This window comes from Corella eumyota, chromosome 4 (genome assembly GCF_963082875.1).
Source record: "Corella eumyota chromosome 4, kaCorEumy4.1, whole genome shotgun sequence".
Classification (NCBI taxonomy): domain Eukaryota; kingdom Metazoa; phylum Chordata; class Ascidiacea; order Phlebobranchia; family Corellidae; genus Corella; species Corella eumyota.
In genome coordinates, this window is record NC_137493.1 from 2377042 (window position 1) to 2401954 (window position 24913).

At 27.8% G+C, this 24913-nt stretch overlaps 2 protein-coding genes across 5 annotated transcripts; both read right to left on the bottom strand.

The window, feature by feature from the left end:
* Positions 1-1321: 1321 nt before the first annotated feature.
* LOC145751647 (rap guanine nucleotide exchange factor 1-like) lies at positions 1322-20253 on the bottom strand. Of its 4 annotated transcripts, XM_082567836.1 has the most exons (27): positions 20067-20253; positions 19770-19898; positions 19459-19559; positions 19043-19224; positions 18430-18563; positions 18136-18226; positions 17107-17190; positions 15664-15814; positions 14535-14703; positions 13554-13713; positions 12833-12946; positions 8987-9088; positions 8608-8702; positions 8175-8413; positions 7787-7975; positions 6703-7119; positions 6378-6489; positions 5911-6168; positions 5617-5698; positions 5030-5134; positions 4617-4802; positions 4307-4391; positions 3992-4165; positions 3641-3840; positions 3385-3516; positions 3146-3278; positions 1322-2623 (listed from the first exon to the last, which is right to left on the bottom strand). In XM_082567836.1, exons 1-27 carry the CDS (start codon positions 20089-20091, stop codon positions 2510-2512), a joined length of 3963 nt encoding a protein of 1320 aa, XP_082423962.1. In that variant the 5' UTR covers positions 20092-20253; the 3' UTR covers positions 1322-2509. The 4 variants fall into 4 exon arrangements, with proteins under 4 accessions (XP_082423962.1, XP_082423963.1, XP_082423964.1 ...); XM_082567837.1 differs by lacking the exon at positions 17107-17190; XM_082567838.1 differs by lacking the exon at positions 12833-12946.
* Positions 20254-23601: 3348 nt separating this feature from the next.
* Positions 23602-24052, bottom strand: LOC145751193 (uncharacterized). Its single transcript, XM_082567296.1, has one exon. It carries the CDS (start codon positions 23980-23982, stop codon positions 23665-23667), a length of 318 nt encoding a protein of 105 aa, XP_082423422.1. The 5' UTR covers positions 23983-24052; the 3' UTR covers positions 23602-23664.
* Positions 24053-24913: the final 861 nt, after the last annotated feature.

Here is a 24913-nt window from a genome sequence, read left to right on the forward strand (position 1 = left end):
ACAGAAATTGTCGTAAACATCAAAGCATTTATAAAAAGTTTTCTTCTTTTGCAATTTAGCTTTATTAATATGTATTTTTGCTAAAAACAACTTTTAATAATGAGAAAGTCGTAAGACTACAAAGAATATCTTATTGCATTAGTTTTATTGTTATTAAAGGTTTTGTGTGTTTGCTTGAGTATTGCAATACCTAAAATTTTAAAGCATATTTTTTGTTAAAGCATATTTAACACGTACAAATGATATGCTGGCTTTGTTGTACGACATTTCAAGTAGTTCAAAATCAAAAGGGGTTGATGTCACAGATGAAATCCAAAAAATTAGGAACGTTCTGAAACTATATAAAGGCCCGATACCTATATATTCGCCAGAAAACGACAGAATTCGTCAAATAATAAAAAAAATTGAGAAAAAGCATTTTGAAAAAAAGATTTCCATTATTTTAAAATATATAAAAGAACTAATAGCTCTAGATATTTCTGTTAAAGATTTTTTTGGAGTTGAATCCGAAGAAGATTTTCTTAACATGCTACAAGACAAACCTTTTATATCTTGGTTGGCTGGTTCTCAAGACCAAACATGAACTTATTTTAAACAACATTTAAACAAGAATAATTAACCATTAAAAGTTTTGAAAACTAAAATTAATTTAATAACCATAGAAAGTATCTTTTTATACATAACACAACGTTTTCAAGGCTAAGAACCATTAACAGCAATAGAAAACAATAGTTTTACAAAATATTAAGTCATGTTTCTGTTAAAATAGATAAAATGGAAATTAAACTAACAGTTTTTTTGTGATTTTAAATCTTATTATGCTATTAGTATAACAATATTAACTTTAGTACAAAAATATTTAAACATGTGTTTTATTCCTAATTATTGTTGATATTTAAATCAAAATCTCATCAACAACTGTGTAAATAACATTAAGATAATAAATAATTTGTCAGAGAAAAAATGCTAACTAAAGAAAAACTTCAGGGAAATTATCATTGTTTCTGCGGGAAATAATGCTTATTTTTACGCAAATTTTATAAGTTGATACCTCGGATAAATATGTTAGAATGTACCGGACACTTAACTCAAAAATCCCGTCAAACAACATTAAACAACAACGGTCTTTAATCAACTGGTAACTGGTGTACGAATGTTTCTTGCCAAGACTTAAAAATTAAATTATCAAAATTTTAAAAACTATTTAATAACGACCTGCCTTTTAAAATTACTTTTAAACAAAACTCCAACAATGTTTAAGTTAAAAACATTTCTTAAATATTAACTTCTTTTTTTTTATAACACCAATCTTTAGTCACGTGATATTAGTATATTTAAGTAAACGAGTCAGATTAACCTATGACGTCACATAGGGTATGATGTCACATGACCTTAAAAAACAAACGAACTTGATAAGAAAAAAAACATTCTACTACGATATAAAATACTGCACAACAAAAAGCAAAATAGCACAATAAACATCTTATAACAAAAAATAATGACGTCATTACAATACAAAATGTAAACAAAAAAGTAACAATGTTAATAAAAAAGAAAATTTAAAACAAAAAAGTTGAATCTATGCAAATTTGTAAATTTTTGTTTGATATTATTGTTAGATAATTTAAATATACAACTCGTGAATAATGAATATTTATTGTTAAATTATTGACGTTAAAATTTAACAGGCCACCAGCACTTTTACACTCGCCATAAAAAAAAAATAAAAAAAAAATTGAAGAATCAAAAATTTGATTAAAAAATGGCTTAAACCTATTAAAAAAAAAGTTTGTAAAATTAACATGGTTTTTAGTTTTAGATAACGTAACAATTAGGAATTTTTTCGTAATTTAAAAACAACTTTTATCATAAAATAATAAAAAATACCACATTGCCCGACCAATAAATAAAAGCAGCGGTAGACAAAAATTTTAAAAACTTCACTTGAAACGTTAAAATACTGCAGTGGGTGACGTCACGTGACTCTAGGTAACCGTCACGTGATCCCTATAGCGACAACGAGTGTTAAAATTTGATATCCATAAATCACAATTATTTAATTAGATCTAGTAAGAAGTGCATTAAATATAATTTGCTAATTAGTAAAATAAAGAACAGTAGTAACTTCATAAAGGTAGTATTTTTATCACTTGATTGCAAACCTTATTAATATTAATTTATTCATTTAATTAACTTAAAAATGATTTATCAATTTTTTTTTGTAAATGACTTTAAAACGCACGCTATTGGTTAAAACGACAAAATCATTTTAACTTGGGTTGGGCAGTTCAGTCGATTTATTTGATTAAAAGTTTATTTTTATTATTTTTAAACTCTTGTAGTAATGGTATTAGGGTAATAGCTTATGTGTATACGATTTAAACTCTTAAAATCCCATTACTCTTTGGTATGGAGTCGGACTTTTCATAGTAACTAGTAACAAAGATTTTGCGAAAATGAATTTATTATGGCATGACTCTTTACCCCCATCTTGCGGATATTAAAATGACTAACTAGTTCCGTTAGTTTGAATGGAAACCTGGTCATCGTCCTTCGTCGACGTAGAAGCGGTGTCGGCTTCCCCAATTTGATCAATGGATGAAATGGTTACTTGGTCGTCCTCCTATAATATATCAGACAAGTTAGTATCAAATTAAGTATAATAAGAAATAAAGCTAATGGAGTTTGATGGCTGCTGGCTTGGAGTATTCCTTGTAGAGCATAAGACGCTATCCCTTATGGAGCAACAGACGCAGAAATATGTAGATTGTAGTGGTGTAACCCTTTACAGGAATAAAAGTGGCGTTCATGCATATAGAATAGAATTTCCAGTTAAGGATTGTAGCCAACTGAGATAGGGCCTGATAGAAAACAGTTCACAAACAAGTTCCATGATATATATGTTGCATCAAGAAATAGAATCGAAGAGTCTTAAGGCCAAATTAGAATCATATCATTTAAATACTATCTAGTCTTCTTAAAAATAAAAGGTATTGCAATATAAAAATGCTGTGAATCGAACCCAAGACCTTCTGGCAAACAGTCGAATACCATGACTTAAAATGCCACAATAAAATAACCAACAAATTTTATTTAAATATGATCTTAAGTTAAGTTAAAAATAACCCCCTAAAATTCAACTTACGATGGGTCGGCGTGGTCTTCTCACTCTCGGTTTAATTTCTAATGACAAATCCCACAATGCATCTTCGGATAAGTGCTCACTAAAGTGATCCAAAAATTTGATGACATCTTCATCACTCGTGAATAAATATTGACTAAAAAAAAAATTTAAATTAGATAATAGAATATGCGGAAAAGTTAATAAAAATCTGAAATTTTTTTTTTATAAGAGCCAAAAATGTCAAAAAGTGATTAATTTACCTCTGTTTAAATCTTCTCATGGTATCAAGGATGTTGAATTGCTGCCACCTCTTCCGGAAGTTGATGATCCCTGGAGCAAGTTCATCCTGGTTGCCAAGATGGATAAAAGTCAAATCCTGGAGAATCAATCCTCTGTTGGAAAAAAAATTTAATGTTAAAAAAAAAAATTTAAAAATTGTTTTTAAAAATATACAAAATAAAAGAATTTTATGAAATAAGTAACAAATACATTTTATAAATTAAAAATTTGACTTACAAGTAAGGTATGCAAGGTTGTGAAGCTTCCATTAATGCTTCCCTGTAAGTTCGAAATGACGAAGAACTGTCAATCAAAGCACAATATTCCTGTAAACCTTCACTCGTCTGTCGCTGCCACTCTAACCTCCTCACAGGGGCGCTATCGAGTGCAGAGAGCACGGCAAGGTAAGAGTTAAAGTTGTTTAATTTTCGCAAATGCTAAAAATAAAATATTTTAAAACAAAGTTTTAGTAAAACGATATTTTTAGACATAAATTTCAAATTAAATCTCCCTTAATTTTGTTACCTAAATAATATCTTTAGCAATTTAAAAAAGATCTTTAATATTTAGATAAAATTAAAGACTTACTCTCATGATTCGAATAAATTTGTTGAGTAATTTTTCACGATCTTGAGGTCTCTGTTGTTTCAAGATTACAGTTCTTGTCCAGTAAGACATCTTGTTAAAATGTTCGGTAAATCTTGTTAAATGCGGAGATAATTCTTCAGACTGCTCTTGAGCCCATTGTAAAACTTCAGGAATCTGAAAAATTAAACACTTAATAATTTTCAGTATAAAAAAAACTTTTAATTTTTAAGAAAAAAAATTTTTTTAGTGTAATTTTTTTTGAATTTATTTGTAATATTTTAATCAACTTGACTTTATTTATTTTATGTTACCTACCTCTATTCTTTGAAACATTTCAAGGTCAAGCAAGGTCATTTGTTCAGCTATTTTCTCACTACTGAAATCATGGATACTATGTACTCTGTAACACAAAATAAATCATGTTAGTAAAAGTTTGAAAAAATCAAACATAATCTAAAGAAAAAGGATTTTAAATAAATAGTATTCTAAAGAAAAAGGGTTGCAAAACCAGTAGTAAAACAGCTGAGTTATAATTTAAAAATCTACCATACAGCCGATTACCAAAATAACCTATTCACAACTATCTAAAACTTTATCTTTTTTTTTGTTTTTAACATTCACTTACTTTGAGTTTACGCTTAAGTTTGTCAATGGGCCCAACAGGTTATTTATTGAACTTGTTTTTCTATGTTCATATTTAGCCAGCACTTTGTTCCTTAACAACTTAGCTAATGTAAGTTCACTTCTACATAATAACTCGTATACCAGGTTCATTAAAATATCCAATATTGTGTCAGTGATATCTGCCAAGCTGTGAAACAAAAAGAAAAATTTATAAATTTGTTTGTATATTTGAATGTTTCAGCATGTCTAATTTAGCATAATATATAAATTAAGTGCATTAAAATTAGTTTTTTTTTACAATAATTACAAAGGCCATAGTTTTATTATCAATAAACGCTATAAAATAATAAAATACTGCTTTAATAATCACATTTAAATATTAAACAACATTTAATTTTATCTTGTTTTTATTACCTTAATTCGTCCACCACTCTTAGTATAAGGAAGAAGGCGTTCCTACTTGCTCTTTTACTCGGTCTATCTGCTTCGGTGTTAGATTCAGAACCAAACTCCGTATGCGTGATAACATCAATATTAAGGTTAAGGAAATATAAGATTATTTTTTTATTATTTTGTATATAAATTTATCCTCAATGTGGGAAAGTCGAATGCACGACTTAAACATAGAGTAACATCAGTTACTTAGACCCAGTTTCGAGTTGTCTTTAGCAGTTTGGGATATTATAGATTATAACTGCCCGATAATTATGCTGCTGATTAAGTACTGGCTTAGCAGGAGTTCATACCGTTTATAGCGCCTTACCCAAGGGCGCTACAGCATGAGATCAGTAGATATTGAACCCACGACCCCATGTGTGGTGTAGCAAGTGTTCTTACCACTACACCACGCTGCCGGTGTTTATATACTTTTTATATTTTAAGCTGTATTATTTTATTGAAAAACATTATTTAAATATTCACAATATTATTACTTATCATTCGTTTAAGGGTATGCGATGTAACTTAAAAAAAAGTTTTTTTTTTGAAATAAAAAAGGATATCTTTGCAGCAGCTTTTTAAGTAATTCCAGAGGTGTTATAAAAGTCCTGTAGGTTGTTAAGAAGGCTTCATAATATATCAGATCTAAAAATACAATTCCTTTATTTATATTCTTATAAGGTGGTAATACATAACCCAACATATGGTAAACAACTAAATACAATCAATTTAAAACAAAACATTTTTATAAAGCATTTTATTTAATTCTGTGTATTTCTAACTTTTCACTCTAATAAATTAAGCAGGAAAGAGTAGAAATCATTAAAATGGGGAAAAAAGTAATCCTAAAAACTTACTTTTTTTGTTTGAATCGGAAGCATAAACGATGAGAGCATCGACACACGCTCCACAAACTTCCGGAGTGTTCTGATCCTTGTGCTGAATGAAAGATAAATAAGTTGTCACATCTTCCTGCTCCAGAAGGTTGCCTGGATCCCCTGGAGGAAGGTTTGGGTCCTCTTTTGTGGTACTGGGGCGCCGGGAATGTGAAGATTTTTCTTCTGTTTTGGTAGGGGTAGAAGGGGGTTGAGAGTGAGTTGGGCTTGTAGGTTCATCTATCAAAAATAAAAAATTTAAAATTAAAAAAAATATAATTTAAATATTTTTCCAAAAACAGTTAAAAATGTATTTACACAAATAAAAGATAAAATTTAAACAAAAAACAAAAAAAAAATTTTTTTATTTTAAAAGTACAGTTAAAAGAATTTAGGTTTTAAAAATTATGTAAACCTTAGAAAACTTTCGAAATAAAATATTTTTTTACTTGTTGATGTAGTTGGTTGTTGTTGGTCAGCCTCGGTTGCAATTCCAGAATCAACCGAGGATAAACTCAGCATCGAAACTCCGTTTCTTGCAGGAGAAACTTCTGCTGGTCGCTGGAAAAAATATTAAAATTTTAACTTTTAGTAATTGTAAAAAAAAATAGTTTTTGACAAAAAACATGTTTTTTGAAAATAAATAAAAATAATAAAAAAATGTTAATTTTGTTTTATCATTTAAAAAAAAAAAATACAAAATATCCATGCACTTTTGATTTAAAGAATCAAAAAATAAATTTAAAACAAAAATTTTCGAGCTTTTATTTTTACCACAGTTGGTTCAACTCTTGCTGTTGTTTTTTTGGGTAAAGGAGGAACAAAATTTTGTTCGGAAAAATGTTCAGAATCAGCGACACCTACTGTAGTCCGTCGTGGTAGTCTATGATCCGTCGTATGAGTATCAAACCTAACATGAGTATGTTCGATATTATGAACTGTAGCACTTCTAGTTTGCCGATTTAATATCGAAGTCCGTCGAATACTTGAGTTACGTTTGGGTAAAAGAGGAGGGGGTTTTTCGGGGTCAACCCCGTTATGATGAACCCCATTTGAGGTTGGAAACATGAATATATTTTCTGCATCATTGGTTTTTATTGTTTGATTCATATGATGGGCTGTATGTGGTCTGTGATGGTTATATTCGTCCATAGGTGGCGATATAGAGCCAGGATTGCTAACCGTTCCTTTCTGTATACAACCAAACATAAAAAACTTAAAATTCATGCAACTTTTAAATTTTGATTGAACAAGATATAACAAAAAACAAGCAAAATCATAATTTAAAGTTTTATTAAATTTTTTAAAATAAAAAAAAAAAAGTTTTCATGCCTTTGTTTAACTTAAAATAGTTATTTTTAATGTTAGTTTTACTCTAGAATGTCAAATTTGAAATGTCATGGAAACACTAAATGTCACTTAAACTTTTCTCACCTTTGATTATTTGATTAACATTTAAAAAGCAGACAATATTCTTGTAGAAAATTTTAAAACGCAGTTTGTAAAGCAATATACTTTAGAAGTTAAAATTTAGCTAAAAAAGTTAAAATTTAGCTAAAATAAGAAGACCTTTTTTAAAATACAGATAGATACGTAGTTGGCCAAATGAGGACTTATAAGAAATGCGACCAAATTTCTTTGTTTAGACTAACACTGTATTTTAATCACAACTTAAATCTAAAACAACTAATTGGCAAATGCAGATATTAAGACTTAGATAAAATGCAATTTAATTTAATTCCTTGTTCAGACTAACAAGATTTTTAAATTACAACTCAAATTATCAAACATTTAAAAAAAATATTTGCAACACAAATAAACCAAAATTTATTAAAAAAAAAAAGATTTTCCAACTTACAAGTTTGGGTTTCTTAGGAGGAAGAGCAGGAGGTTTCTCCACCACAGAAGTTAGAGGAGTGGGAATAATAGATGAGGAGGAAGGAGTAAGGTCGGTCTCGGAGGAGGACATTGGAGTTGGGGTCCAGTATCCTGAAGATGTTGACGAGATCGTGGAGTCACGAAGAGCTTGTGGAGGAGGAGAAGTTGGCTAGAAATTAAATTAAAAAAAAAAACGATAAAAAATGACAAAAAATAAACAAATTAAAAAATGAAATAATTTTTAATAAAATTTAGTTTCTGTGGCATCTTTTTAGCAATTTATTTAATTTTATGACCTTAAGTTAAGTGGGAAATTATTTTTTGTAATTAGTTTTTAAAAATAACAACAAAACGTCCAGGAAACTCACCTGTGTGTTAAAGTTGTGACTTCCTATGTCACCAGAATGAGTCACTTCCTTGAAACTAGAGCCACGGCGATCTTTCGCCTCACCTAGTGGTGAGGAAGCGGGCATCGTGGATTGGTATCTCCGAAACTCTCCACCCGAAAACTTGTTGTTTTTGTACCTCCGAGCTGTCTCCCGGAAGATAGCTTTCATGGGAGGGGGTTGGGGTTCTTCTTGTTTGAATAATTGCATGTACAAGTCGACTAAAAATAAAAGTTTTAATATTTAAAACAAGTCTAAAAGGATAATAAATGAAAGTTTAAAGCCAAATAAAACCAAATAAACCTAGCCCTCAAGACATTGTTATGAATACTCCAATGTCAACAAAAGTGTGTTGACTTGGACCATTTAAGAATGCAAATATAGATAATAATATATGTAAGAAATAAAGTTTTACTTTTGTTCTTCTTGGTAGGAAGTGGAGGAGGCTCTTCATCATCGCTTCGATCCAGAAGACCTGCATCCGTGAAGTTGGAATTCTGCAACGACTTTCTGAAAAATAAAAACAAATACTTACAAATTTGTTTGTGTTGTTAATTTATTTAACTCCTTCAAAAAATAAAATATTCCAAAGTCTAATTATAATGCAAAATTAACAAAAAAGGATTAAAAGGGTTTAAAAATAAAATATGTTATCATATTTATATTACTTTTTGTAAATAAAATTATAATAAGTGTATATAAATCTCAAAGAAATGAATAAATAGACAAAACCTGTTATCATTTTTTAATTTTGGAGCAGTAAAAAAATTATCATACACTAAGAGAGTTTTTACCTGTGTAGTTTAACAGGCAGAGCTGGTGGTATTTCATACCCACTGTTGACTGATTGTCTTGATGTATTATCCTCCTCATAATTACTATTTGCTTGGGAGGAACTAAAATCAAATCAAAATTATTTAGAGTAAAAAAAAATTAAAAATTAAGACAACTATACAAATTAATTTTTGGTTTACTAGATTTTAATATTTGCAACTTAAAACTATAAAAAGTTTTTTATGTCATTAAAATTGTTAAGTTTTTATATGTATTAAAAGATATATCAAAAGCAAAATCTACTAAAAATGCAAATGTTTATATAATATTACCATATAAAGAAAAATTTTACCCATAAAAAGTCTAACAAAATGAATTTATTTTGATCTATGTATTGTACATAAATGGCATATTAAACTGCATTACAAATTTGAGTTAATTAATTAAACCAGTAAACAAATGAGTCATCAAAAATGACAACAGATTAAACTATGATGTCATAACATCGAAAAATGAGTCAAATATTTGTTGAAATTGGCCATAAAAAAATCAAAAACTTACAATACCATATATACTAAATTGTCATAATTTTAACAAAATACCAAAAATGGGATTTAAATTTAAATTTGTATGATTTCCATTGTTATTTTTGCTATCCGTTTGTTGGTAACAGTTCCTGCATAAATAAATTTTCCAATACATTATGTAATAGTATTGTTGGTGAATGATGTAATGATAATGCTGTTTGGGAAACTTTATAGGTGTTTTTTATTCCGATATTCCACAAATCACTGTCAATGCCTTTATTGTAAAACCATTTTGAAATAAAATTTAAACTATAGTTAACATTAATATTTAAATTATTGATTTAAAAAAATTAAAAAAATCAGTATTTTAATTTAGTCGTTTTCCAGATAATTAAACAACAACAACTAATTGTTAAATTAAGCGTCAATAATGAAAGTTAATTTAAATGCAAAGTTAACATTAATTTCTATCTCTTGAGAATAACCGCAACTTTAACAACCCAAACAACAAATTTAATTCTTAAGTTTTTAATTAATTTAAAAATGTAATTTTTTTCGAAAAATTTTCAATGCAAAACCATACAAAAATACATTATTTTAAATAGTAATCTATGCTTTGTATTTTTAGGGAATTACTGAGATTATAAATGTAAGTTAACTTGTAATAAAATGATGTACTATTAACAGCTGATTTATTAAAGTTTGAAGAAAACTAACAACTGCAATACACTTTATGGCAATTAATTATTTATATCTAATGGCTTATAATTATAAAACTTAAAAGCATAAAAAATTCTAAATAATCAATAAAAAATTAATTAGGAAAAAAAATGTTGCAAAACCAAAAAATATGTTTTTTAAAATAAATAAGATAAAGACGCAAACAATACGTATTTTTGGAAAGTTGTTTTAATTAAAACAACCAATTGTTTAATTTTATTTTGATAAAACAAACAAACTAAAAATAGAATTTAAAAAAACAAACTCAGCATAAGGTTATGTAAATTGTTGGCCCAAAATTTGAAAAAACAAACAAAATAGTAAAAGTTATAATATTTAAACAACTGATACAACACTTACGTTAAAGGAATGTATAACAAAAATGTGGTTATGCTACCTCTTTTTATTTACAAATAAATATTATCACAATACAACAAATTTGGACAAAATTCTCCATCCAAAAACTAACAAATATGTATATTAAAAAAGAAAAGCATTAATATATGTGAAAAACCTAGACTATGCCCAAATATTTATTTTACCAAGTAATAGTAAAAGGTTAATAAAAGATACAATATAAGGAAGTAGAATTGTGAGTCACTTTTTCACCTACTCACACTCAGTGAATAGAAATGTAAATTTTAAATAACTTAACACTTATTTGGTGTATATTATAACAATACCACACCTGATGGAGAAAAAATGGAAATATTGTATAATATATATTTATAATATAGTTCTTAAAAGAACTTAAAATTTTTATTTATTTTTTAAAGTTTTTGATAATAAAAAAAATTAGGAAATTGGGAAAAAATAATTAAATTCTTTAAAAAATAAAAACTTTATCCAAACAAACAAAACCACAAAGTTGTCGGCCAAATATTTAAAGTTTAAACCACAAGTTTAAACCAGGAAATCAATTTGTTTTTGCCAACCACTAAGGTAAAGTCTTAAACAGGTGCCACAAGTTTGACTTCCTCAAGCCTTACCTAAGAACCAAATTACTCAGTTACAATAATGTTATAAGTCACAACCCAGAGTTGCAAGTACGAAAATAGTTTCTTATCACGCTGGAAATCGCAGAATAATTTCCGGACGATAGCTTCCTATGACGCAAAGTGAACTCAGTGATGATTAAAATTAAAGAAAAATTGTTAAATAAAAGGGGGGAACGCTCTGATTAAAATAACTCAAAACGTAGTACAACGTATTTTGATTTTTCCTGTATTACAGGCACTCATAGGCGACGTGCCTTAGTAAGCAAATACAGACAAGTAAGCAAATACAGACAATTATAAAACTTTTATACTAAATAAAAAATTGTAAAACAAGTTATACAAGTTTTAAAAAACTGCCTAACATTCTTGTAAATGTACAAACTTAACAAAAATTGGCTTTTTTGGGAAAATTACAAAGGTTATTATCATGACACCCTACATGTTTTAGTATTGTTGCCTATACCTGTGTTGTTGTAATTGCTTATGACATAACAATGAGTAAAAAACAATATTTTGCAAATTTGTTGGAACCATGTTTTAAACATAGGCTAGACATACAGGATTCACCTGTGGTTTATGTTCAAAGTTCAATATCAAAACTTAATAAGAAAAGCACAGTTTTTTTTTACACAACACCAATTTTTTCACAAAAAAAAACGTATAAAAACTTTCCTACGGAAACGTAGTTAAAAAGTATTTATTTTCACTATCCCAGTCATCTACGTGTTAATGACATCATAGAAGCAATAACACTTCCTCTCAAAATATAAAACTTTCATAACTTCCAAGCAATTACATCATAGTTTATATTCATGTCAGTTTTCCTTATTAGGGGATTAAAATTTTCATACTTTTGTTTATGTTTTAAAATGTGGTTTACAGACCTCGTTTGAACTGATTATATTCAGGTTAATCCTATCAACTTTTAACTAATCTACAAACCCAAATAAATAATTGACAACAAAATAATTTCAGCACAATTTTAAATGAGTTTAAATAAAGTTTATATATACCTTTAAAAATAAACGAATTTAATTTAGAAAGTAACCAAATAACATCATTTTAACTCCAAAAATGTCAAGTTTCTGTATAATTAGGAACATAAAATAAATTCTTATTGTGATTTTTGATAACCAATTAAAAAGTTTAAATTAAAAGTTGACTTATAAATGAACTGGGTATTTTTATGTTTAATTATTTTAAAAGCATGATTAATAATTAGCACATGCAGATTATGATTAGTTAGCAATATGATTATGAGTGGGTAGAATTGCAATACCAATAAACCATTGATTATACCAATAATTACTTTGAACAAACTTGATCAAATTAATTAAATAAATATATAAAAGTTCATATTTTACATGTGTATTATACAATTAAGGTATAATTTGTTCAAGTCATAATACAAAGTGTCTATTTGTATATTGAACCAAGTTTAAAAAATATTTAACACTATTTTATGTAAACAATTTATTTAAAATATAACACTACAACATGTGTGCATACATTCGTAAATTAAACCAATGTTGTATGTGCAAATGCTATGTGATTACGTGTAAATCACTTGTACAAAAAGCTACTCGTCCACAACCTTTATTAAATGTATTATCAGGCTTACCTCTCAAATAGACAACCTGTAGAGCTGGCATGCCTGGGTGATCCCCATTCATTTGGAGTTAACAAGTCACCCGATTTGTAAAGAGGTGAAGATGGTGTATCATTCAAATTTAATCTAATTAATAACATGCACAATTCAGATGGTAATTACATGCAATAATTAACATTAGGATGATATGATTTTTTGTAAATAATTTCATAAAAATGCTTTTTATACGTATAATATAATGATGATAATGTTAAAATTAAATTAGTTATTTAAAGTTGCAAATATGATTTCTTTAATCAATTTTAATGCTAATTAATAACTATTTAATTAATAAATTACTTAACAAATGCACTGATTATATTAATACCAAGATGTTTTAATTAATGAAATAACAATTAAATCGAAAAAAATTGAGAGTAATTGCATTGATTTTGGAAACAATTATTTGGCTAAACTCAGTGGAAGAAATTAGGCACAACACATAGTTTGTCTTATTTAATATCTAGTATAACAAAAACCCTAATTCTTATCCTGATTTAAAGTATCCAATAATAAAAAAATAAAAAATTTACCTAAAACCGACTTAGCAACCTGTAATATAAAATGCCATTCCTAAAATGCTGAAAATTTCAACAATTTTAACTTTCTACCAATACCACCAATACAAGTTAGTAAAGGGTAAAATAGGTTCAAAATGTTATTACAATACTATTTTTTATATATATTCACTCACCTAACATGCATCAGAACATTGGGAAAGGAAAGGGGTCGATTGTTATGGGAACCATGTGAGTTGTCATAATCACCATCACCACTAGTTTTAATATTGTGTTTTCTTAAAATAATATTCGCCATTTCTGATATTTCACCATTAGACCCAACCTCACAACTATCTGTATATAGAAAAATACAAATTAGCAATCTTAAAATTAAAATTTGCAATGCAAAATATTTACAAAATCTTAAAAACCACTGAAAGTATTAAAGTTAGACTAAATTATATCATGAAGTCTGCTAAGAAAACATAAATTTCTAAAAAAAAGTGATTTAATGGTTGTACTACTTGTTTTAAGTGCAGAAAATATTCTTTTATGCAATTTAGGAACTAATTAACTATGCCACAATGACTTTAACAAGTTAAAAAAATTAATTAATTAAGTTGGATCCCTAGGTAGCCAAAACAGATTAATTACCAGCTTTTGACAATTTTAAAACTGCCAATTTGCCATTTAAGGAATGAAAAATAATCTCAAGAAATTTTGCAATGTTATATTAGAAAATCCAAAATTTTTTTAGCAACTTTGGTATTTTTTAACAGAATGGTAATGGTAGCAGACTATAAACAGTAATCCGCTAATAGAAAAATCCCTATTGGTCATGGGATTAATTTAAACCAACTGGTTAACTACAACACCCTAGAGACTTGGTTAAAGTTAATTTGTTTCATGTTTTCTTTGATCTCATTAATTTTACTTTCTTTTATCCTAATTTTACTTTTATCTTTTAACGTACAAGTTTAAAAAAAAACTTTTTTTTAGAGAATCCAATTGTAAATAATACCATCATAGTTATATTTAGCAATTACAAAAACACCTATATGTATAACCCACACAAAACACAACCAATGAACTAAATAAATAACAATGATATCACAAAAAAAACTAATTCCAAAAATAAAAAATAAATATCAACTTTAATTTTAATTTTTCGTTACCTGTTGTATCTGTGCTGACAACACTTGAACAAAAACTCGTTCTATCTCCACCTTCTCTGTGGTTAAAATGTTGAAGCAACATGTTTTGTTGCTGGAGTTCGCTGTGCTCCAACAAGGATTCTTCTGATCTGGTCAACCCAGTCACTCCAAATACAGTGTAGCTGTTACCCTGGAAAATAATATTCTTAATGAATTGGCACAAAAATTTAAATAGTGTTGGATTTAAAATAATAAAAACACCAAAAAATTTCAAAAAATAATAAAATATATTGTTTCTATTTCCAAATACTTTAAACTGAGACACCCCCAAAAAAGTTAATAAGATTCTAAAAAAAGGCTTTAGATAATAATTACACATTTCATTTTAAAAAATAAATCCAGTACATAACAATCAAATCACAATTTAAGACCAGATAAATTAAAGCCATAACAAGAAATACAAAACAATTAAAGAGGTGTTGTTTTGAAAGGAAATGGTTTAAAGTGACGACTTTTATTTATATTTCCTGAGCAGATATTCTATTTGTTTCTACTTAACCTGAACCCTAATTAATGTAAACAACAACTGATGGTAGCAGTAATAACAAAAAATAAATAAACATTTTAATAATTTAAAAATAGTGAGTAAAAATTTTTTGAAAGTCTAACACTTATTATTTTTCTTGGTATATTTTTCCCTTTTAAATGGTAGGAAATCTATAATCATTAAAAATTTAACAGCATCAAGTCAATTATTTCCTATTTTTACAATATTGTGACCTTATTTTACAGAAAATTAATCATCTTTTAAAGTGAAAATCCATTATAAGATTAACTATTGGCTTGTAACTAGTGTTGTTTTTAATTTAACTCACAACGTTTTATTAAAAAAATTGACAAACCACCAACATAATTGTTACAAAGACTACAAAGAAGTTATTCTTTTTGTTATTTAAAGTTTAAAAGTTGTTATATAAATTATAAAAAAAAATAAAATCCATACAAAACAAAACTTTATAAAACATAGCCTATAGATTTATAACAATCAACTGCAAGTGGGTTTTGCGACCATATTTCGACAATTAAAAAGCAGCACACAGAACGTTCAATCGATTAGTTATTAAATAATAAAAAATATTTAAACACTTACATCTTCAGCTGGGTTGAATGGCGATACAATCCCGACAGGTTTATGTTTTTTAGGGGGAATTGGGGGTACGGCACTGAAATTTATTCCTGAGGGTGGACCATTTGAGTTTTGAGGAGATACTTCGTTCTCTGGAATTCCGTTGCATTCAATTCTGTATAAATATCAATAAAAATATTATTTTTTTTTGTTTATAAAGTGTTTATAAAACTGTGTAATTTTTTGTGTTTATAATTATCAAAAAAAAAATTATGCTTTAGTTTGAAAGAGCCAAAAATTGTTAATCTTTTTTAAAATAAACATAATAATAAACAAGATTTAACAGAGAACAGTTTGGCCCAGATTAATTTGTAAATTAGTTTAACTATTTGTCCTAATATTTGGTGTGAATTTATTAACCTAGATTGTACTTAACAGGTCATAAATTACAAGTCAACTTAATTTACGAAATGTTTATTTTTTTATATTTTAAAAATTGTTGTAAAAAATTAAATATTAATTTTAGTGTAATTTTTAGTTTTGCTTTTTAATGTACACTAATATATTAGTATTTCTAAAAAAAACCTTATTATATAAATTTAAAATTAGTTAGTAAAACTTAAACCTTAACCAAATAAAACCCTTCACATTTTAATAAACAAATAAAAGTTAAACAAAGTAGTTAAAACCCACAACAACAATAAAAATAAAATTTAATTTAAAAATCCATCTGAGTGTTGTATAAAATATGGATTATTTTTAAACAACATAATGAAAAATCAATATAAAAATTTAGAGTTGAATTTTACCATTTTATTTCAATTTTTTATTTTGAATTTTAATATATACAAAAATAAATATAAGTTTGTAAATATTTGTGGTTGCAACAACTTTTATATGTGTTTCTAACCAGCGATTATAACACAAATAATTGCAATGGTGTGATGCCTGGAATGTGAAAAAAAATACAAAGTAAGCCAACTAATATGCAGTTGTTTAAATCCAATGTCAGTTTAACATTAACCAATTGTTTGTTTGTTTAGCAGACAGCAAAAGCTGCATTAAAATAATAAATTTGGTAAGTGAACACAATTATTTACATTGGATTCAACAAACAAATTAAACATTAAAAAGGCATTACTTTGTGTATTTAACAACATACAAATAATTATATTCTATGTTAAACAAAATTGTAAATAATCGAGCTAGAATATCTAATGCTATAACAGCACTATATTTCATTAACAAGTCATGCATTTACTATTGTCAACTATAATGCCAAGTCATGTAATTTAATGTAAAACAAACCATTTTTTCTGCCATTCTTGCGAAAAAATACAATTCACAAAAGAAAGTTACACATCTATTGCAAGTATGCTCTTATGTTGCAATTCATGCAAAATCAAAAGCAACTGAAAGTCATGCAAACGAAACCAACAACGCAAGCAAAACATGAAAGCAGGATACCTGCCAAAATTGTAAGCCAACGAAGAACTTCGAGGGTTATCAGAGGCATGCCGTGAAGCGCGAAAGAGCTCAATATCTGGCAAGCTAAGTGAAAAGCAATCAAAATGTTTACCACAACAATTTAAGAAACATAGTATGTGTTTAATGCACAATCAGGTTCAATGTATTTAAAATGACATTTACAGGTAAGGTAAGATTTGTGATATATTGTGTGCTTTAAAAACTATAAAAAACACAAAATGCAGTGAACCAAAAGAATAAGTGTTTTGGTTGGTAAATATTTAGATTGTGCCATAACAAACAATACCATGAAACTTTTTATTACTTTCTACTAAAATTGAAATGAATTCATGCATTAAAAATTGCGCTTTGATTTCTTAGGAATAGTAATGTAAGTTGTGAGTCACAAGCTTACAAAAAGTGCAAATAAACCTTATATTATATATAGCCTACACACTTAATACATTTCTATAAACAATTTTAAAGTTTAAATAATCCTTATATTTTTCAAATTCGAAAATTAGCAATTTAATAAGTCTTTGTTTAAAAGGATTAAGTTAAAGCTTAGACTTTGTGCCCACTGGATTATTACAAAACAGTAAACACAATCTCACTTCAAGTGACGTCACAAAACCAGCAGGATACTGGCTATGAAATCACTTTAAATGATTACAAACTGTGTGTAGGTGGAGGCATTTACGGAATTTCAAAGAAATTTATTTAAAGGATCAAGTTACATTTAATTATAATGGTCTTATTTGATCCCAATACGGTAATAGGTAAGTGTAGTAAGTTAACTTTTTTATTATTTGTAAAAAGTTTAAACTAATTGCTTTTAAATAAAAATTTATCTAAATTAAATAAGAGATTACCATGTTAAATACCAATTAGCCTGACTACTTTACCACAGCCAATTTAGTTTAGACATTATATCAAAAACACACCACTTAACTGTCTAACAGATCACAAAACTTTCCAACAACAAAGCCTTAAAATCAAACAAAAGATTTCATGCAAATATTTACAAACCTAACAGAACGGTTTGGTGACATAAAAGTTCGATCTTGAATTTTCTCCAAAGCCTCGTTTACCAATTCTTCAACACCTTTCTGAACTGAATCTACAAAAATAAATTGAAATAGGTTTACTCTTGTTTAGAAACATAAAAACATTACTACTAATGTTTTCACATTTTATTATTTTTAGTTACATTAAATGTATTTAATTTATTGGTATTTACAACAGAGTACTGGTACTACACATTAAAATTATATACATTTAGTAATTTAAATTATCAAAACATTTAATTTTGTTTTTACTTACCAATAATAGTTGGAACATTTTTAAGTTTCATATCAACAGTGTTTGTATCAGCCTCCAACAGCATTGTATCTGACCAATGAATAAGCTGAGCTAAACATTGAATTACATGGGTTCGACACGACATCAATGAAGCACTAAATGTTTAAAATTAAGTTACAAAAATAGAATAAAACAAAATCAAAAGTGGGCACAAAAACTATATATATATATACAATATTTCAATAAACATGTTTTGCCAATACCCTATTTTAAGTTGTCATTTTTGGTTTAATTATTTTAAATTTTTCTACAGGTATATTTTTTTTGGTAAATGAATCAATTTTGTGAGTCACTTTTATTTGAAAAATATAGATCAGAAATATAAAGGGATATTAAATATGTTCTGTATTAAATAACTAAAAAGATATATTTAGATTGAAGTTAATCTAGTTTTGCTTTTAAAAATAACTTTTTAATTAGTTCAGAGCAAAGTTAAAACAGCCCACTCTTTGTGAAACAATTTATTACTATCAAAATAAATGCTCAATTATCCAATTTTAGCCAAAAAACAACACGAACTTTTGATTAGGCCTATTCATGTTATTTACTACAACTTTTATAAACTACTTTTTACCTAAATTCTGGCGAATATTGGGCCCTTGACAATTTTTCTAAAATTGTGATCACAGATTCCAAAATTTTGGTTGCAGACTCAGAAAATTGATCGTTCATCTTACTTGAAACAATTGCTTTAAAATACATCAAAGCAACTTTAACTTCCTTAAAAGATTCCTGGATCTTTTCCTTGTCACTATCCTGTTAAAAAAATAAAGTTTTAATATATCGATATAAACAATTGAAAACTAACTCACCTAAAAAAAACTTATTTAAAAAAACAAATTTAAATGCAAAAATTTTCTAACAAAACAACTTTTATTTGGACATATGTTTATGCAACACTATTTAAATATATTTTAAATTTAAACCTAATAGTTAGTCCTTTTTAAAAAAGAATTTTTGTAAATTAAGACGAATAATATAAAGTCCCACCTTGTGTTTGTTCAAGTGATTTCCATTTCCTAGATCTTCAGTACTTCCAGATGGTGATTGATGAATGTGAAGTCGCTCTCTTTTATGCTGACCCCTCGCTCCTAAAAAAAAATGTTAATTGTAGTGCTTTGAATATTTTCAAATATTTCTTTAAAAGAAAATGTCTACAGAATTTATTTAAAAATAATTGAAAAATTTTTTTTTTGAAATTCATTTTAAAATAAATAATCATAGTAATAAATGTTATAATAGCAGTAGTTTAAAATGTAAATAAAAAAATCTTAATTAAAATAAAGTTTTTAATTTCTTACTATTTGGTTTAATCTTGTTGTATTTATCTTTATAAAATTCTTTTAAGGCAGAACTTTTAAATGAGTTTTTCAACATTTTTCCGGTGACTTTTAATTTTTTCGTCACGCGTTCTTGACTGCTTGGAGAGTCTAAATTTAAAAATTAATTGAAATTTTTTTTGAATTACAACATGAATTAAATGCAAGAACTATTTAAGTATAAATTACTAGCAGACTAAAAAGGCATCATAAATTAAGCATACTCAATTTAATTAAGCAAAGTAATTACTAAAAATACAATTAATTATTGCACTTTACCTCTTTTTTCTGCACTTTCGGACATTTTGAATTTATCCGAAAAAAGTTATTCCAAAAATAATTATTCTTGCATGATTGGTTTAATTATTGCCACTATTTATTTGTTTTTACTATAAAATCAAACTCTAACAAAAATCATTGCTTTTAACTAATAATCCAATTCCAATTTACAAAATATATGTTCCGTTCTATGTCTATAAATCCACAAATTCCATTAGAAAATCAGAAAATTAAGGTTCAAAAAAATGAGCTTATAAATAAATTCCTAATAACATAACCTATTAAAAAACTATTAAAAAATATTAAACAGCTTAAAGTCATTTTAATTATATTTGGTCGTTGCTTCAAACCGCAACAAAACAACAAACACTAAAAACAAATATCGCGACACAACACAATAGGACTTTATTACCGAACAGAAACTTCTGACGACAACAAACATCCCCTACTTAACGAACAGCGCCCCTGGTGTCACGGTTCGCCTAGTCGTTACCATTCAATTTTTTGAGGTTTTTGCTTTTATAAGGTATACTATGTAGTATAAAATCCAAATCCAAAACAGATTTATAGAAGAAAATATTTTAAAAAATACTTCAAAAAATATAGACTTTTGTAAAGAAGTCGAAAACTAGACAGCACCTTTCCTCATAAGCCGTCAGCTAAAAAAAAAGCAAGCCTTGGTTAGTTTTTCATAAAATGTGACTTTTTTAGGTAAAACTACCGAAATTCATCTTAAAAAAAGACCAGAAGCAATAATAAACTAACTTTTAACCTTGTGTAGGCTTTAACACGTTAGGCTTTTGTGTTTTATTAAGTTTTTGTGGATTTAGAAATGTATTCAGCTTATGGGGCTGGCGGCGATGGCCAGCACATGGCGAAGTCACTGTTTAGCTGGAATCCACTTCGTTTGCCAAATTCAGCCTTGAATCCTGCTTTATGGAGATACAAGCAGAAGTTAAACGTTTATCCACGTATTAATTTTCAGGAACAGCGCAGGTATTGTAGTTGTACTTTCTTGCCAACGTGTTAAGTTAATATAGATGACTATTTAAATGTCAATTTAACGTAACTTTAGCTGTTACATGTTACATTGACAAAATTTTGTGTTGCCCGTTGTACGTTTTTATAGTACTTTGCATCAACGAGTACAAGCTGGGTACTGTACGTTAAATGAATTAATAGAAAAACCAACTTTAGGACCTGTTTTAGCGACAAGGTAAATTATTATTAAAATTAATAGGTTTTTCTATGGTATATTAAATCAATTTGTATTTTAGGCCTTCCGGAACTAAAATAACTAATGGGGCTGGAGACGCCAGACGTTGTGATAATTTGGCAGGTATAGGCTACATTTTATTTTTTTTTATAAACAGTTTTGACTATATAGCCCTTTTGGTTACATAAAGATAAAAAAAAATTACACTTTAAAATGTCAAAGGAAGTTAAGTCTCAGCTACATTTATAGTTGTTTTTGATTAAAGGCTTAAGGTTCATATACACAGATTCACAGACAAAAACTGTGGAAAGAACAGTCTTTAATACCCCGAATAATAGGGCCACCAATATTCCAACAAGCGGTTGTAGTCAAGACAAAATACCTGGGTTGAAATCCCCAAAAACTAACAGTGAAAGATTATTTTTGGAGAGATTTCAGAAAATTTTAGATAAAACCGTTCAGCTTTATGACGATCTTTACCAAAACAAAGGCCCAAGGTATACTGATCATTTAGCATTCACTTAATCTTTTTTACGTCAATCCATGTATTGGTTTAAAGAAAAGACTGTTGTATATTACAAATCACAGAAAGTGACAAGCCTAAGCGTCAAGATGACCCTAAACTGTTTAGAATTCTAGCTGTAAAAGATAAAAAATCGATCTAAAAAACGAATTTCCTATTTTTACATTAAAAATTTGTGATTGTATCCAATGTATCTATTAATATAATTAAGTCACAGGTTTCGATATTCCCGCGACCACTACCAAACTGCTATAAAAAAGTTATTGGAAAAATCAAGAAAGTTCTTTTTCCAACTCGAAAGCAAAGCTGTGCGCGAAATATTAACAACAAACAAGAAATGGGAATCAACCGCTGACGTAGAAAATATATTTAATCATGACGTAAGAAATAAAACTTAAAAAAAAGTTTAAAAAATATTTTCAATGCCGTTTATGCCTAAAGTTTATATATATATTAGTATTTAACAATGGCGGAAAATCTGGCAATGCATCTACTCCAATTAATCTTGGCTTATAGTGATCGTGGATTTGTTTGTGTAGATCAAGCTGAACCTTTAAGGTGAATTTGTGTGTTATAAGATTAAAAACCTTATTTAGATGTTAATTAGTAAGTTAGTTTTTAATTAGAAATTATATTTTTACTATTTTTTTTATTACAAGAATATTGTATTTAAAAAACTGACACACATGACTTTAAATTTTCAGTTTAGCGTCTTACTATCGGGGAGAATTTCGACTAGGACAAGCAATGGTAATGTCAGGAGTTTATCAGATTCATGTTCAATCATTTCAGTATACAACACTCACAAACCTTCTTCAACTATCTAACTGCCCTCTACAATCAGTTAAAATTGGTCATAAAAGTAAATGGAAGGGAAATTTATCTTGGTATGCGATGTATTGTTAAGTTTAACTATAGGTTAATAAGGAAGATTAAATTTTTATAATGACGTCACTCTCAGAAAGCTATTCTTACGATGACGTCATTTTTTACTACTTTTAGCAATGAGTTTGAAAACTTGGACATCGATATTTTCGATCGAGCTTTTCACGACGGGAAATCCCCACGCAGTCTTCGTGACGAACCGATGACGTCAGAAGAGATTGAGGATACCTCACAATACCTAAAAATATTGCGATGGCAGGTTTGCTTTAAACAAAACCCAGACCAAGAGGATGAAAGGTAAAGGTTATTTAAGTTATTAATATCTAATGAACTTAAATGCTTTTAAACTTTCATTTAACTTGTTGTTTTAGTTACTATTTATGCTGTAAAGCTATCAGACCACAATTAAAAGCTCCGAAATATATATTTCAATCCGATTCTGTTAATTATTACTTTGGAAAATTCTGCTCACCCAAAATGAAGTAAGTGTCTACTTTTTTATATAACTGGTCAAATTTGTGCGTTTTGTTTTTCTAATTAAATTAACTACATATTTACATGTTTTTAAGTTTTCAAAACCCCTCAATTGACGAAATATTCCTGGATTGTAGACCAGTTGGTAGATTTGATATTTTGCATTATTTTGGAATAGTTTTTCCAACATACCACCATGTTATCGGGGTACTAGTTGACTACCTTAGGCACAAACGTTTTAAAAGAACAATATTTTAACTAAAGGGCAGGCTACTCTTTCTTTCACCCAGTTCTTTCAAATTCATGTTATTTTGTTATAGGTTTCTTTAAAAGAAAACTATGTATAGCTATAAAATAGCAAGAAAAGTTGTAATATATAAATTTAGTTTTTACTTAGTAACAGAAATTTTTATTTGCTTGCTTTGAAAAACGCAGAACAATGTATATATCTTTAAATAAACACAAACAAAAATTAAAATCTAAATATCAAGATGTAAAATTTAGTTGTATCTTCCTTCGGCGTAGATTTCGGCTAAAAGATTTTGAACCGGTGGTCGTTCTTGAAAGCTTTCTTTAGCTTCTTTAGTAACTGTCATAAACAGATGTTGATTCTTATTCCATTTAACTTTGTCGTCCACAACCTTTTGGCTGCTTCTAGTTGTCCGGGTTGCTCTAATCTCAGGCTTGTTCCAGTTATGTACTAGAATTGATGTTGTCATGGAGCCGACCAGAGCACATGACCCAACAATAGCCCACAATGCTGAATGTTGTTTAAGCAGTCCAACGCTGTCAACAACCATTTTTTTGGTGAACACCATTTTGCTGGTTTTGTTTCGATTTATTTTAAATAAAACTTACGTAAAAGTATTTAAGAACTTTCAGGTTGTATTAAGCTAAATAAAGTAAAATATATTATAACAAAACTTAACAACTATTTTAAACTTTACTTACTACTAACGAAATGTATATAACCTAATTAAATATGCAATTAACAAACAGTAATTTTAAAAGCTAATTATTTTTGACAAATATTTGTTTTGTTTACACATTTTATCTAACTCTTATGACGCAACCATGTGTTTTGTTTCCTTATATACAGAATATAATTGCAAAACCAGATGTGATTAGCAACGTTATTAGTGGTAACAGATTGGAAATTGGGTCAAGTATTAACACCATGTTCAAGTTTATGTAAAGTGTTAAAATTACTTTCGACGCCTAATAAAATACATAACATTTGTTATACCAATACAATAGACTTTAAACCAATACATAATACCGCAGCTCATGTTTGAAAATGTTAATTTTATGATAATTTTGAATTTATAAGAACTACCAAAATATATTAAAACAAAATAATATTTTAATGGAAAAAGTCACTACTTAAAAAAAGTATCTACCAGCACATTTCTGAAGACACGTTGCGTCATCATGTTACGTTTGTTTTGATTTTTAAATGGAACAGAAAACGTTTATTTTTTTTTTTTGATTTCCTGGGTGTTTTGTTTACATCTCTAAAACATAGTTGGGTTTATGTTAAATGTGGAATCTTGTATATTACGCCTAGTACAGATTTAGGCGTTATGTTAGAAGTTGGAAACCACACATGAGGTCAAGGGTTCAATCCCCACTGATCTCATGCTGTAGCTTCCTTGAGTAAGGTGCTATAAACGGTTTGAACTCCTGCTGAGCCAATACTTAATCAGCAGCATAATAACCGGGCAATTATAATCTATAATATCCCAAACT

Coding starts and splice junctions, on each gene's coding strand:
- LOC145751647 (XM_082567836.1), bottom strand. CDS start 20,091: ATGTCCGAAAGTGCAGAAAAAAGAG. Junction 19,225..19,458: donor ATCACTTGAACAAACACAAG/GTGGGACTTTAT, acceptor TTTTTTTAACAG/GATAGTGACAAGGAAAAGAT. Junction 3,517..3,640: donor CAACCTTGCATACCTTACTT/GTAAGTCAAATT, acceptor TTTTTCCAACAG/AGGATTGATTCTCCAGGATT.
- LOC145751193 (XM_082567296.1), bottom strand. CDS start 23,982: ATGGTGTTCACCAAAAAAATGGTTGTTGACAGCGTTGGACTGCTTAAA.